The 16,592-nt window shown below is 37.0% G+C and overlaps 1 protein-coding gene across 3 annotated transcripts in view; it reads right to left on the reverse strand.

Moving 5' to 3' along the window:
* Positions 1–208: 208 nt before the first annotated feature.
* Positions 209–16,592, reverse strand: part of QRSL1 (glutaminyl-tRNA amidotransferase subunit QRSL1) — a 30,777-nt gene continuing 14,393 nt past the window's right edge. For 2 of the 3 annotated variants that reach the window (XM_021693396.1, XM_021693394.1), the window contains 6 exons: positions 13,921–14,096; positions 13,719–13,831; positions 11,748–11,940; positions 11,074–11,191; positions 4,168–4,373; positions 1,034–1,429 (listed from right to left, as the gene is read on the reverse strand). In XM_021693396.1, the coding sequence (XP_021549071.1) occupies positions 1,212–1,429; positions 4,168–4,373; positions 11,074–11,191; positions 11,748–11,940; positions 13,719–13,831; positions 13,921–14,096 (1,024 nt within the window). In that variant the 3' untranslated portion in view covers positions 1,034–1,211. Of the gene's footprint in view, positions 347–1,033; positions 1,430–4,167; positions 4,374–11,073; positions 11,192–11,747; positions 11,941–13,718; positions 13,832–13,920; positions 14,097–16,592 lie in introns of those variants that run through there. The other variant, XM_021693395.1, reaches the window with a different exon arrangement.

Here is a 16,592-nt window from a genome sequence, read left to right on the forward strand (position 1 = left end):
AAGATTTTATTTATTTATTTGACAGAGAGAGAGCGAGAGCAGGAACACAAGCAGGGGGAGTGGGAGAGGGAGAAGCAGGCTTCCTGCCGAGCAGGGAGTCCGATGTGGGACTCAATCCCAGGACCCTGGGATCATGACCTGAGCTGAAGGGAGACGCTTAACGACTGAGCCACCCAGGCGCCCTGCCTCCCAAGTTTCAAGTCCAATATGGTCTCTTAGGTTACAACAAATGTTTCTATGATACCAGCGAGTTCATTTGTGATTGGTAAATAGGAAAATGAAGTCACATGGAGTTGTTCTGGTTCCTTTGCATGGGGTTCTGGGATGGTAGAAGTCAAATTTTCACCTTTAGCAAAACAGGAGAAAGTTTTCAGTCATTGCAGCTCTATTTTTAGAGAAATCAAGAGCGTCTGCACCTGGGCTCTTCCCCAGAGAGGCATTTGCCCTGTCTTGCATGACTCTGGGACCCAGCAGGTTGCACTTCCTCCAGTGCTCAGAGCTCCTCTTCTACCTCCTTTGTTCAGCACTCAGAAGCAAATATTCCCATTTTATTGTTTTTGTGCATTTTTAACATCCCCCGAGGCAGCCTCCACTACGTTTGAATTGCCTATCTGCCTGGCTGTTGAGGTTCTCTGGAGGTACAAATTATAGCCTTTATTAGCACTTTGGTTACAAAGATGTACAAGTTCTGAGAGGCTTATCCCTAAGCTTACCTTTACTCTAAGCTCTTTTATTAATGAACATTTTTGCAGAATGCATCATTTTCCAGGAACATGTATCTGTGTTAACGTAAAAATCCTGTACTTTATACTTAGTGGATACTTCATAAATGCTGACAGATGACTTATAATTAATTAACTATATCACAGGAGTTTTTTTTTTTTAATATTTTTATTTATTTGGCAGAGAGAGACACAGCGAGAGAGGGAACACAAGCAGAGGGAGTGGGAGAGGAAGAAGCAGGCTTCCTGCAGAGCAGGAAGCCTGATGCAGGGCTCGATCCCAGGACCCTGGGATCATGACCTGAGCCGAAGGCAGACGGTTAACGACTGAGCCACCCAGGTGCCCATCACAGGAGCTTTTAAAAAGTGATTCCAAGGAATGATTGTGTTGACAATGAACCAAATTATAGGACTTTAGCAAGATCATCCGACTTCTCTTGAATATAAAATCTTCAAGTTATTTTAATTTGCATGCTATATTTATCACTATTATTTTAGAGAAACAGAAGATAACTTTTCGATTTCAAAGTCTGATGAAAAATCATCCATTAGTTCTTGAAGCTGAATAACAGGAAACTGTACTTGTTTTTCAAACCAACTGGCAACTGTAAGAAGCTGCTGGTCACAAAATGCACGTCCAATAAACTGAAGTCCTATTGGCAAACCTTGGTTTGAGAGGGCTACAGGGACACTCACTGCTGGCAATCCTGAAGACAAGAAAGAAACCCTATTAGCTGATTAATTTTCCATCCTAAGAAGGGGAGACTCATTCTCCTTTCCAGTGCTAGTAGGTACAAGACAGATAAGGTTTAAAAAATGACAAAAAACATACGATATGCTGTACCTTCCTTTGCTCACTTAACAATATATCTTGGAAATCACTGTGTATCAACTCAGAGACTTTCTTCATTCCTTTTTTATAGCTGCATAGCACTCCATTATGTGGTTTGTACCATAATTTGTTCACCCATTCTTCTATGGTTGGGCTTTGGGCATTTAGGTAGTTTTCAGTATTGAGCTATTTCACACCATGCTTGGGTGAATTACCTTGTGTACATGTTTTTTGGTATTTTTTTTTTAAAGATTTATTTATTTATTTGAGAGAGAGAGAGCAGGGGGAGGGGAAGAGGGAGAGAATCTCAAGCAGACTCCCCACTGAGCGTGGAGCCCGATGATGCAGGGCTCGATCACACCACCCATGAGATCATGACCTGAGCCAAAATCAGGAGTCGGATGCTTAACTGACTGAGCCACCCAGGTGCCCCATGTTTTTTTGGTATTTTTGAAAGTCTCTCAGATGAATAGAGATTGCTTCATCAAAAGATAAATGCATATGTAACAAGATATTGCCAAATTCCTCTCCAAAAAAGTTGTACTATTTTGAACTCCTATCAGCAAAATGCTTTTTCACTACAGCATTACCATCTGAATATGTTGTTGAGCTTTTGAATGTTTGCCAATTTGATAGATAAGAAATAGTAACTCAGTTTTAATTCCAGGTTTGGGGCAAAGAAAGCACAAGATCCTGGGATATCTTGTTATGCCTTAAAGTAAGTTTGTTTTTAGAAATTAATGGGGATAGGTCTAAAGATTACATGTAACTTGAAAGGGCTCTTGTTGGCCAATTTGAGCATCAAAACCAATAATGGCAGTAATTGTTGATAATACACTGAGTTTTTAAAAAAGCAAAGCTGTCTTTAGAGAAGACTGCTAGCTAATATATGTAGAAAGAATGACAGAAAAATCAGCATTTTGTAATTCTCCAGGAAATAATTCAGGCAAGGATCATCAAGAGATCTAAAATTGGGTTCAAGAATTTTGGGGAATAGGATATTCACACAATCTCAAAGTATCACCTCACCAATTGGTTATAATTGATAAAAGGAAAAATATACCTTTACATGGAAAACACCTGGCACTTACTTCCTTAACTAAGAAATCAACTTAGTCTCCGAAAGTGGAACAAACTGACATTAACTGTTTCCTGACATGAAGACCATGTAGTATTTCTGCCAAAATGTTTGACTCAACCCAGTCATGAGGAAGCAATCTAACAAACCCAGATTATGGATGGGACATCCTATAGGGCAAGTACATTAGGCTCTTCAAAAAAGTCAATGTCAATTAAAAAAAAAATTTTTTAAGGTGGGGGATTTCTAATCAGAAACTATGCAGGCCAGAAGAAAGTGGCATAACATTTTTAAGTGCTAGAGAAAAGAAATGGCAAGCACAGATCCTGTATCCAGTGAACATAACCTTTAAACATGAAAGGAAATCAAGCATTCTTAGAAAGAAAGTTAAGAGGGGGCGCCTGGGTGGCTCAGTTGGTTAAGCGACTGCCTTCGGCTCAGGTCATGATCCTGGAGTCCCTGGATCGAGTCCCGCATCAGGCTCCCTGCTCAGCGGGGAGTCTGCTTCTCCCTCTGACCCTACCCCTCTCAAGCTCTCTCTCTCTCATTCTCTCTCTCAAATAAATAAATAAAATCTTTAAAAAAAAGAAAGAAAGAAAGTTAAGAGAACTAGTTAACAGCTGACCTACCCTAAAAGAATGGCTGAAGGAATTTAAACAGAAAGGATATGATAAAACAAAGAATCTTCATATACCAGGAAGAAATGAACACAGTAAACAAAAGTACAGGGAAATACAATAGGCTTTCCTTCTCCTCTTGAGTTTTCTACATTTAGGTTGATGATTGAAACACGAATTATAAACAGTCTGATGTGTTCCAAGAAAAAAAAAAACAAACAAAAACCAAAAATCCAAAGCAGAAAACTGAGGTATTGTTCTAAATTTTAAAAAGATCGTAAAAAAATGTAATATATCTATGAGGGGAAAACAATTTTATAAAAGACATTTTTGGTAAAATTGAGAAAATTTAAGTATGGACTATATTTGGAATATTATTATATTCATGTTAGTCTTCCTAGGTGTGATAACAGAATTGTGGTTATGTGGGAGAATGTCATCATTTTTAGAAGATTTATGCTAAAGTATTTAGGGGTGAAGTATCACGACATTGAAACTTTCAAATTATTCAGCTAAAAAAAAGTGTGTGTGTGTGTGTGTGTGTGTGTGTGTATACAGAGAGAAAGAGAGACAGGAGAAAGCAGATTAGGCAAAATGAATGAATCCAGGCAAATGCATATCAGTATTCATTATACCATTCTTTCAACTTTTCTGTAGGTTTGAAAATTTCCAAAATAAAAGTTAAAATTACGCTATTAGTAGAATGACTCTGAGTATGCATGTGCATGGTGACTGCAAGTGCACGCAGGCCTAAGCATGTGCACATACCACACACGCACACATGTACACACATTCCTAAGCATTCCAGAAGGACAAGCTGTTGCCTTCAGTGAACAATCTAGCTGGAACCTAAGTTGAAGACCAGGGTGCCTGTCTAAATATTTGAAGAAATCCAGAACATTCCCAAGGGATCCTTACCTGCCATATTTACAGCCTGTGTAAAAATATCATCCTGGGCGCTTCGTGTCCTGTTGTCTTCTTTAATGAACTCCAGGTATGGTACCGCCTCACTCAAGGTGGTGGGAGTCAGCAAGACATCCACTCCGGAGTTAAAAACATTCACAAAATCATTAGCAATGAGTCGTCTCACTTTCTGTGCCTTAATGAAATAATTCTCATAGTTTCTGTGGAAAAATAGGTGATATTTTAAGGATTTTTTAATTTCTTTGAATCAATTTTCACACATAAGGCTTGCGAAAGAATGACTGGATTCCCGACCTTTATAAGCAGGCACCACTAAGATTCCTAACAACACATATAAATGATTTTTGTTCAACTGTGCTGTTATTTCTAAAAATTTGTGTATCAGGAGTTTAATCAGAATTCACTGCTAGATACAATTCTACACATGTAATCACAAAATAGTGATATCATTAAATAAGTGGATATCATCCATATCCAGGGATATCATTAAACCAGAACATTTATTTTCAGGTGAAAAAAAATCAAGTGCATAGCAATTAAATGACTTTCCAAAGGTTACAAAGACGGGCAGTGGTAAAGGAAAGACTAGAATTTAGGTCTTTGGAGGCTTATTCTAATCCTTCTTCTATTATAACGTCTTACTTCATCTGTAATATAATGATAACTCGTTATTGTAAGGATTCTGAAGTTTTGCAGAATTCTAATACGCCATAATAATTAGACACTAGGAAACAGGCTCTGGGGCGCCTGGGTGGCTCAGACGGTTAAGCATCTGCCTTCGGCTCAGGTCATGATCTCAGGGTCCTGGGATTGAGTCCCGCATCGGGTTCCCTGCTCAGTGCAGAGCCTGCTTCTCCCTCTCCCTCTGCCACTCCCTCTGCTTGTGCTCTTCTGTCTATCTCTCTGTCAAATAAATAAATAAAATCTTTAAAAAAAAAAAAGAAAGAAACAGGCTCTGGAAACAGAAACTGGAGAAAGTATATGGTGTTTGCAATTTTGTATTTTATGGATAGGCATACCCCAAGAATGGAAATGTGAAAATCAAGGAAAGAGGCTCACTTTACTGAAGAGATTAAGGAACTAGCCACTTATAAAAGTGATTACAAGTCAATGATGCAAAGAAAGGGAAAAAGAAGGCACTCTTTAGATCCTTCTGAAGTGGATACAAAGGCTGGCAAATGTGCTGTTTTAAACTTCAGTTTCCTCACCTATAAAAATGGATATAACTACTACAGTCTTATTGAGGACCAAATATAATAAAGATAAAAATGTGCTATCTTTTTTACTCTAAAAGCATCCTATAGAAATATCAAATGTCTTTACTATCGTTTGACCACAGGGACGACAGAGAGAGAAATGCAGGTATCACCTATAATTTATACCACAATAACAGTTGATGGCTTAAATAATGTCATTAACAGCATTTCCCAAACCTCAATTTTATTCAAACACAAGCAAAAATTTGTTTTCTATTAAATTTCTTCCTACTTTAAATATGGTTCAAAAACACAACTTTTGCTTCCATTAATGATAGAGGGATGGAATTTACCCTGCCATAGTAAATAGTAACATACCCTAGTATTTACCCATAGTAATTTTCCCCGCTTTATTTTGCCCAGAAAGCTAGGCAAAATAAAGCACCCATTTTCAGATATTACAACAGGCATTCAAGAGAGAGAGTTCTGAGAGAAGGAAAGGAAGTAAGTGAGCCCTTTCATTTCCCCAGCGTAATGCCTGGAGGCAGTTTCCAGGCCTCAGCCCAGACAGGAGGAACCTAAACAGAATTTTCAGGAAGTTAGAGAAGGGGACTGGAAGTGCAGGGAGGCAAAGACAACTGGAATTTGCTCGCCGGGTACCGGAGAGGAGAAAATAGCACACGGAGCTCAAGAGATCTGCAGTGATCCCTCAGGTCTTTGGCTGAGTACTGACGTGTGCACGTAGGGAGAAGACATTCTCAAGGCTGGGGAAAAAATCACTGAAAAGTCAAAAAACTGCAAGAGCTGATACAGGGCTAGAAATAGTGTGTGTTCCTAATGGCCAAAGTGGGAAAGCCTTCATAATACGTGAGGCATCCGGCAAAATTCTTCAAGGGTATTGCCTAAAAAAATAATTGCCTAAAAAGCAAAGCTTTTTAAAAAGGAAGACTTGAGGGGCGCCTGGGTGGCTCAGTCGGGATCAAGCCCCACATCGGGCTCCTTGCTCAGCAGGGAGCCTGCTTCTCCTTCTGCTTGTGCCCGCTCTCTTTGTCAAATAAATAAAATCTTAAAAAAATAAAATAAAATAAAAAGGAAGCCTTGAAAGGATCCAACAGATTCTAAGTAACTTAACTGCATCCCAGAACAAAGCCCAGCACCGTTTAAAGGAATACAACAAAAATGCAGCTAATGACAATGTAAAAGTTGCCACGCCCAGCCATGCAAAAAAGCAGAAAATATAACCCATAACTAGGGGGTAAAAAGCAATCAATATAAAGAGATCCAGAAACAAGAGAAATTAGCAGAATTAGCAGAGAAGAACATTAAAACATGTATTTACTCCTATAAATATGTTCCATATGTTCAAGAAAGTAGAAGAAAACATGGTATCATGAAGAAATTGAAGAGATAAGAAGACCTACTTGGAAGTTCTAGGAATGAAAAATACAAAATAGGAAATAAAAATGAGACTGGATGCGACTGACAGCAGGTGACACAGCAGATCAGTGATTCTGAAGATAGTAACAGAAACTATCCAAAAGGAAGCGCAGAGAGAAGGACTAAAAAAGGAAAAAAACAAAAAAACAAAAAAACAGGATGGAGCCATCAGTGCGCTGTGGGACAACATCAAGCAGATTAATGTACATATGAATGGAGTCCCAGAAGTGGGAGGTCAGAAAAAATATTTTAAGAAACAGTGGCCAAAACTTTTCCAAATTTGATTAAAATGGGCGTGGCAACTTTTACATTGTCATTTGCTGCATTTTTGTTGTATTCCTTTAAACGGTACTGGGCTTTGTTCTGGGATGTAGTTAAGTTACTTAGAATCTGTTGGATCCTTACAAGGCTTCCTTTTTAAAAAACTTTGCAAGGATGTGTCTAAAATGGCCTTTTGTCTAGGCTAATTTAACTCTACTTTAGGCAATATGATTAAAATGATAAACCCACAGATACAAGAAGCTCAACAAACCCCTAAGCAAGAAGAAATATGCAGAAAACCACACCAAGACACATCACAGTCAAATTCCTGAAAACCAATGATAAAGTCTTAATATCAGCTGGGGGGGGGCGGGGAAGACATGTTATACACAAAGGAACAAAGACAAGAATGACAATAGACTTCTCAGAAACTATGCAAGTCAGGAGGCAACAGAACAAGATCTTTAAGGTATTGAAAGAAAAACCATCAATCTAGAATTTGATATCCAGAGAAAATATCAAAATTAAAGGTAAAATAAAGACTTTTACATATAAACAAAAGCTGAAAGAATTCATTGCCAGCAGGATTGTACTACAAGAAATATTAAAGTTCTTTAGGGAGAAAGAAAATTACACCAGATGGATATTTGGATCTATACAAAGGAATAAAAAGCACCAGAAATAGCAAATATCTGGACATATATGACTTTTTTTCTTGTTTTAAATCTCTTTAAGAGAAAAGTTATTATTTAAAGAAAAAATAAAAGGAGGCAGGAAAAGAGGTTAAAAGAAAGAACAGATAGGACAAATTGAAGACAAACAGTAAAAATCAGATTTAAATGTGGCTCAAATGTAAGTAATTATGTTCATTAAAAATAAACTGTGGATTCCTAATTCAATTAATTTGTGTTTTTTGAACAAAAGGTAGTAGAAGAATGACAAAATTGTAAACTGAGGTACCACATGAAAAAAAAAAATGTTAGGAGTTGTTATAGTTCCTGGCACATAAATTGACTTTGTAAGACTAAAAAAAAAGTATACCCAAATTCCATTTTTCCTATCACTCATGTCTATCCTCCCCTCACAAAACAAATGAAAGCAAAAAAACCCCCTCAAAACAAAAAAGCTGACTTAAGTTCCCCGACTCAGAGATAGGGAGGCCAGCAGAAATTCTCACTTCCTTTTGTCAATACCTCCAACCGGTGACCATGGAGAAGCTTTCAGACTCCTCTCCTTCAGTTTCTTTATATGCTGTTACAGTGACCTAGATAGTCTATCAACTTGTGCCCTGAGATACACAATTTGATTCTGATCAGTTATATTTGGCAAACGTAACATTTTCCACTTAATGAAAGTCTTTGCTTAGAAAACCTCTCAGCAACATTTCATTTTCTTTTCCTACTCCAAAATCATTACAATCATCGGTCAAAATAGAAGAGTCTTTTATTTTTTTAAAGTTTTTATTTTAATTCCAGTTAATTACCATACAGTGTACAATATAGTGATTCAACAATTCCATACATCACCCGGTGCTCAGGTGCTCATCATAAGTGCACTCCTTAATCCCCATCACCTATTTAACCCATCCCCCCAACTACCTCCCCTCTGGTAACTATCAGTTTGTTCTCTATAGTTAAGAGCCTGTTTCTTGGTTTGCCTCTCTCTCCCCCCTGCCCCACCCCTTGCTCATTTGTTTTGTTTCTTAAATTCCACATGAGTGAAATCATATGGTATTTGTCTTTCTCTGACTGACTGCTTTCACACAGCATAATACTCTCTAGCTCCATTCATGTCATTGCAAATGGCAAGATTTCATTCTTTTTTTATGGCTGAATAATATTCCACTGTGTATATATATACCACATCTCCCTTATCCATTCATCAATTGATGGACCCTTGAGCTCCTTCCATATCTTGGCTACTGTAAATAATGCTGCTACAAATACAGGGATGCATGTATCCTTTTGAATTAGTGTTTTTGTATTCTTTAGGTAAATACCCAGTAGTGTGACTGCTGGATAGTCCTTTTTTTTTTTTTTTTTTTAAGATTTTATTTATTTATTTGACAGAGAGAGACACAGCGAGAGAGGGAACACAAGCAGGGGGAGTGGGAGAGGGAGAAGCAGGCTTCCCGCCGAGCAGGGAGCCCAATACGGGGCTCGATCCCAGGACCCTGGGATCATGACCTAAGCTGAAGGCAGACGCTTAACTGAGCCACCCAGGCGCCCCTGGATAGTGCTATTTTTAACTTTTTGAGGAACCTCCATACTGTTTTCCACAGTGGCTGCACCAATTTGCATTCCCACCAACAGCGCAGGAGGGTTTCTTTTTGTCCACATCCTCACCAACACCTGTTGTTTCTTGTGTTTTTGATTTTAGCAATTCTCATAGGTGTGAGGTAATATCACAGTTTTGATTTGCAGGAAAAGAGTCTTTTAATATGGAACATAATCAAATATTTTTAGGCTTTTTGTTTTCAAGCTTTACCAAAATACAATTGACATATAAAATTGTGTAATTTTAAGGTGTATAATATAATTGGATAATGTATATATTGTGAGATGATTACCACAATAGGGTTGATTAACACATCTGTCACCTTATATAATTACAATTTTGTGTGTGTGTGGTGAGAACATTTAAGATGTACTCTCTTAGCCATTTTCAAGTATATAACACAGTATAGTTAATTATAGTAACTATGCTGTGTATTATATCCCCTGAACTTATTCATCTTTTTTTTTAAAGATTTTATTTATTTATTTGAGAGAGGGAGAGAGAGAACATGAGTGGGGTGAGGGGCAGAGGGAGAAGCAGGCTCCGTGGGGCTTAATCCCAGGACTCTGAGATCATGACCTGAGCTGAAGGCAGATGCTTAACCGACTGAGCCACTCAGGCACCCCCAGAACTTATTCATCTTATCACTACAAGTTTGTATCCTTTGACCAATATCTCCCTATTTCCCCTAGCCCACAGACTCAGGCAACCACCATTGGATACTTAGGTTGTTTTCATGTCTTAGCTATTGTGAATAATGCTCTGAGATAATGATTTCATTTCCTTTGGATATATACTCAGAAGTAGGATTGCTGGATCATATATGGTAGTTCTATTTTTAATTTTTTGAGGAACCTCCATGCTGTTTTTCATCATGGTTGTTCAAATAATATTTTTGGAAAAAGTAATCCTAAATATCGGCCCTGAAGGGATACACTGATGAACAAAATGTTTTCTGTCCTTGAGGGAATATAGAAAAACTCCAGGAGTTTTTCATTACAACAATCATTCTTGCCTTTTCACACTTCTCATGTCCTCTTAGACAGACTTGGTGGTATGCGAGATGAATCCTATTCGTAAGATGAATAAATTTATATTGAAGACAAGCTAAGTAGGAGCCCTAGTAATTTAGAATTCTTTCTTGGAGCAAACAGATACATAATGTAGGGGAAGACTGAGTTAATTTGCTAAATTTTTCAAGATACACCAATGTAACTTCCTGCTTAAGTCTCTAACAACAATAAGCCAATGTGGCAAAAATAGGGGACATTTAATGAGGTTAAAATTCTTCAGGGCTTCCTACTTAGTTTTGTACTAATCATTTAGCTAGAGTGTGAATGTTTTTTTGCATTTGAATAACCAGAAATTAGAAGTACTATAAACAGGCTTTTAATTATAAGTTCTAATTCAAATCATAAGGATTTTGCTTCTTTAGCAAATATCTCAACTTGTAAGACCTGGTAGACATGCTACTAATGTACTCTTGAGTGTTCAAGAATAGAGAAAATTCCTAATTACTTACTCTTTTATTTTTTTTATTTATTTTTTTAAGATTGCTTTATTTACTTGAGAGAGAGCGAGAGCACAAGCAGGGGCAGAGGGAAAGGGAGAAGACTCTCCACTGAGCAGGAAGCCCGATGCAGGGCTCCATCCCAGGACCCCGGGATCATGATCTGAGCCGAAGGCAGACGCTTAACCGACTGAGCCACGCAGGCACCCCATTACTTACTCTTTTAATAAGAAAAAATTTCCTGAGAGAATTCTTCCTCTCACCACATCATTAAACCCTTCCCGCCTGGTTGCAGCATACATGGCTTCAGTAGACACGTTGATGTCACATCTGTGACCTAAAAACAAAAAATTTGAAAAGGAAATAAAGTTTTGACTTTTGAAAAGCAAGTGTAGATTCACATTTCTGACCAATACTAAAATTTTGGGAGACTGTCCTTAAGTGGCTCCTCTTCTTTATCTGCCAAGAATCAAGGAGAGAGGAGAAAATAACCAATAGGGAAACTTCATTTTGTTCACCTCCTCATCTATCCATCCATCCCTCCAACCATTCATCCATCCATCCCTCCCTCCCACCCTCCTCCCTCCATCCATCCAAGTATCTACTGAACTCCTACCATGTGCCAGGCACCACATTTGATAGACTGAGAATACGAAGATAAGACACTATTCCTGTAAAATATTCACAGTTCAGAGAGGGGAGCCGAACATACAGAGATATTTATGATGAACAGTGTAAGCAGAAGGCTAAATGACAAAGGTAAGAGGATTCACTGGTTTACTTGTCTAAATCATTAACATTAACTCCGGGGATAATTTTTTTTATCACGAATAAGTAAAACTTCCAAATGTTGGAGACAACTACCTTAAAAATCCCAAACACAGCCATCTTACCATATTCTAGCCCATCAAATCTTGCCATATTTGATGCCACTTCCGATGTACACAATACATGGTAGCAGATAATTGAGTAACTGGTGTGAGGCAGGGATACTTCGATTACTTTGGCCCCCTCAGACTCAAAGAGATTAGCAGCTTTGGACCAAAAAGATCGCACTTCACTTGATAATTCTGGTGCAAGATATTCCTTATTGGAAAAAGCCAAGATACAGAAATTAAAACATCTGTATAGATGGTTTTATAAAAATATGTACTTTAGGACCTTTGGCAATACATTAGAAAATCTGATTAAATTGCTAGTAGGTAGCTAGAAAAATTGAACTAATTTAAGAGTGTTGATGGCATGACAAGCACTGTACTAATTATTTATAAGCTGGATATAACAATATTAAAGATGAGAGAAATGGCCAGAGAACCCATATTTGTTAAATGTTCATTATCAGATACTCTGCTAGATGCTTTTCAAAGGTCCTCTCACTTAATGCTTTTGCAGAAACTTTTAGATAAGGAGTCTCAGATTGAACATTTTTTTTTTCAAGTGGGCTCCACACTGGAGCCCAACATGGGGCTTGAACTCAAGATCAAGACCTGGGCTGAGATCAAGAGTTAGATGCTTAACCAACTGAGCCACCCAGGTGCCCCCCTCACTTAATGCTTTTAACAATCCCATGATGTAGGTATTATCATCCTTCATTTTATTAATGAAAAATACTGAGACTGGACAAGTTAAGTAACTTTCCTAAAGTTACACAGCAGGTAAGTAGAGGATCTAGGATTCTAAACTGGTCTCTTTCTACAACCTATGCTTTCTCTAAATCCTTAAAGGAAGGCACAGCTATTATCTTAACTGAAAATTATAAAGAAAGTATCTCTCTACAGTGGTGGTCTCACATGGGGGCAATTTTATCCTCTTTCTCTCAACCAGAGGACATTGGTAATGTCTGTAGACATTTTTTGTTTGTGGGGTTGTGCTGTGGTGGGGGTGCTACTTCTGAGGGTAAAGGCCAGTGATGCTGCTAAATGTCTTACAATGCATAGGACAGTGTCCCACAATAAAAAATTATCCAAAAAATTACTGCTAAGTTTAAAATTTAAAAAGCTTTTTAAAGGTCAGTAATTTAACATATTTACTTTCACATATGAATTACTCAGTTGCTACTGTAATAAAAGTAGTAGTAATACTAATAATGGTAGTAAAGACGGTAACATGTATTAAGCCTTTACTATGCAAGGTATGGCTCTGGGCTATGTTGCTTACATACGGGATTAGCAGATTATGGCCTACCAGCCAGATATAACTTGCCAGTTATTTTAGGAAATAAAGTTTTACTAGAGCACAGCCACACTCTTTCATTTACATATGGTCCCTGGCTGCTTTCACACGACAGCGGCAGAGTTAAATAGTGACAATAAAGACTGTATGGCCCACAAAGCCTAAAATATTTACCAACTGACCCTTTACAGAAAATGTTTACAGACTCCTGCTTAACATGATTAATTTTTTTTATTGAGGTATAACTGACATACAACACTATGATAGTTTCAACATACGATTCAATATTTGTATATATTAAGAAATGATCACTACAATAAGTCTAAGTTAATATCCATCACCATACACAGTGACAAGAGTTTTTTTTCCCTCGTGATAAGAACTTTAAGATCTACTCTCTTAGTAACTTTCAAATATGCAATACGGTATTATTAACTACAGTCACCATGTTGTATATTATATCCCCACGATGACTGCCAAATTTAAACCTTACTACTCTCTGAGATCGACACTGTTATTATCTCCATTTTGTAGACTGGGAAATTGAGCTTAGAATAAGTCATGTGCTCAGGTTGCACAGCTAATAGAAGTGGCAGAGCAGGATTCAAAGCCAACCAAGTCTGTTTCCCAAGTCTGTTGTTCTGTGGTTGACTTGAAAGTATTTCTGTAAAGTAATAAAAGGGAAGAGTTACCTTTGGAATTCCTATACATAGTTTGTTCACATCTGCCAAAGTGGGAAGTGTAAATGGTTTAACAGGATCTTGTATTGTGGTAGAATCTCTGGGGTCATGCCCAGCCAGCATACCTGTAAAGAAAAATACTTAGGAATGACAGACATATTGTTTTACACTGAAACTTACAATGTTTTGAAACTCTATGGAATCATATAAATACCTAACACAATTGCTGCATCATCCACACATCTGGTTAAGATTCCTGGCACATCCATTGAATTCACCAGGGGAATGAGGCCATGACGAGAAACTAAGCCATAGCTTGGTTTGAAACCAACAACCCCACAGTGAGCAGCTGGATTTCTGGTCGATCCTCCTGTATCTGATCCTAAAGCCCTGGAATTTAAATGGAATTTTCTTTAGAAGAATGACATATCTCCCATTATATCTGGAATCTATTTTTAAATTTAATCTAATTTTAAATTTAAATCTAATTTTAAATTTTATTTCCCCCGGTTATACAAAAGTAAGACATGCTTGTCTCAGAGAACTCCTAAAATATAGAAAAAGTGTAAAGAGGTAACAAAATATTCTACCGCCTGAGGCAAACACTATTAACATTTTGGCATATTAACTTCAAGACTTTTTTAAAATGCAGTTTTCTTTCATGGCTCAGGTCATTCTGTAATTATAACTTCCCATCTCTTTTTTTCTTATCATGAGCCTTTTGCTAACTCATTAAAATCACTGAAAATTTAAAATATGTATAGTATTCCATCATATCAATTGTGATTCCCAGGATTTTAAAGCCCATTCTCCTATCAGTATACATACAGATACCTTATACCTTCCTTTAATGGCAGTTTTACAGGATGCTTTTATAAACTAAACACACTTCTCCCAGAAATTCATACACAGAACTTTCTGCTACCTCACTTAGAATCATGGATAGAAATGTACTTTATTTAAACATTTATGTTGTTGCCAAGAAGGATAATAACTACATAATAAATTACTTTGTAATAAACACCTGTAAACATAAATCTTTGCCCATATGCCTGATTATTTTTTAGGCTGGCTTCCAAGAAGTAGAGTTAATGAGCCATAGGGTCTGCCTGTTATTCTAAGTTCTTAATCTGTATTGTCAAATGACTTGTCAGAGAGGCTCTGCCAATTTATATTTCCAACTGCAGTGAATCAGATTTGGCCTTATGTTTTATTATCATCACTGAGTACTAGCAGTTCTTAAAAGTTGGTTATCTGAATAACCAAAAAGCTTTGTTAATGTGCATTTTTGAATAATTTTTCACATTTATTTGTATTTGCATTACCCAACTATGAAGTGCTCATTTCTTTGCTCAGTTACCTATAGAGTATATGTTTTTCTTATTAAAAACAAAACCAAAAACTAATCTTGAGGACATTTTGTTAAGTGAAATAGGTCAGTTATAAAAGCACAAATACTAAATAATTTTCACTCTAGGTACCTAGAGTCTTCAAGTTCATAGAGACAGAAAGTAAAAGAGTGACTGCCAGGGGTTGGGGGGACAGGCAAATGGGAAGCTGTTGTTTAAAGGGTACCAAGTTTCAGTTCCGCAAATGAACCAAGTCTGGAGATTGGTTGCACAACAATGTGAATGTATTTAACACTGAACTGTACACTTAAAAATGGTTAAGATGGTAAATTTTAGGTTATGTACATTTTACCATAATTAAAATTTTTTTTAAACTTTATTTCAGAGAAAAAAGGTTTTTCTGATTAGAAAAGTATATGCGCCAACTACAAAATTTAAAATATTGTGTAAGTATATAGTGTATAAAGTGAAATTTCTCTTATAATCACTGCCTCCCTAACAATCCCATTATCAGTTTTGATATACTCATCCAGACACTTCCATGCAACTAACATATATACGTATGTAATTATTACTTTTAACAGAAAGAAGGTCATACTGTATGTAGTATTCTGCAACTTATTTTCCACGTAACAGTGTATCTTTGATATCTTTCCGACACTACAAAGCACTCTCGCTCATTCCTTTTAGTGGGTAAACAACCTTCCTGTTTTTAAAACTATTATAAAAGAAGCAAATCAAAAGGGGGGTGGGGAAACAAAGCAGAACACCTGATAATTTGGGACCCATTCAATCTGAAGTTACTTTCAGTCTGTGCCTCTCTTGACTATACCCAGAATAAAGCTTTGGACTGAACAAGGCTCCTACCAGTCACATGGCCCTTGAGCTCTACAGAAAATGCAAATTAGATTGTCTTTCTTACCAAGTCCACGTAAGCTACGAAATCAGGCTGTTGCTTTCACAATTTCTAAAAGGACACATTTTCTTATTAGGATTCACTGACGGCTGTATAAAAGTAAAACCTACATTTCCATAGGAATTATGTGTCAAAATGCCGTATCTTCTCTGAGCACATTCAGAAAGATGAACATTAAGTAGCATGATGAGAGGAGAAAAAAGCACCTAATCTTGCAGTCCTCACTTGTCAGAACTCTCATTAATATTAATGCAATGCTACAAAATTCCACAGAGAGAAAATGAAATGGTTTTACTTGTAAATAAGATTTCAGAGAAACTAAAAAAAAAAAACCAAAAAAACCCCCTCAAGAATCTAAATCTCAAAATATAAATAATTTATTGGTTTCAATGTCTGCGACAGAGCTTAGTTTCAGCGGGTAATTAAGGAGAAATGAAATACATACAGTACTACTAAAGAAACACACTCAATTTTATACGGAAACTGAGAATGTAAATAACAGTGGTATTTATTTACTCTTCTTTAGGTGGTTAAGAAATGCTTTACAAATGGGACTTAAAACATAAAGCATGATGGATTCTTCCCAAATACAAAAATAGGACAGTTGAACAAATCAGCTCC

The sequence above is a fragment of the Neomonachus schauinslandi genome, chromosome 8 (assembly GCF_002201575.2).
Source record: "Neomonachus schauinslandi chromosome 8, ASM220157v2, whole genome shotgun sequence".
Taxonomy (NCBI): domain Eukaryota; kingdom Metazoa; phylum Chordata; class Mammalia; order Carnivora; family Phocidae; genus Neomonachus; species Neomonachus schauinslandi.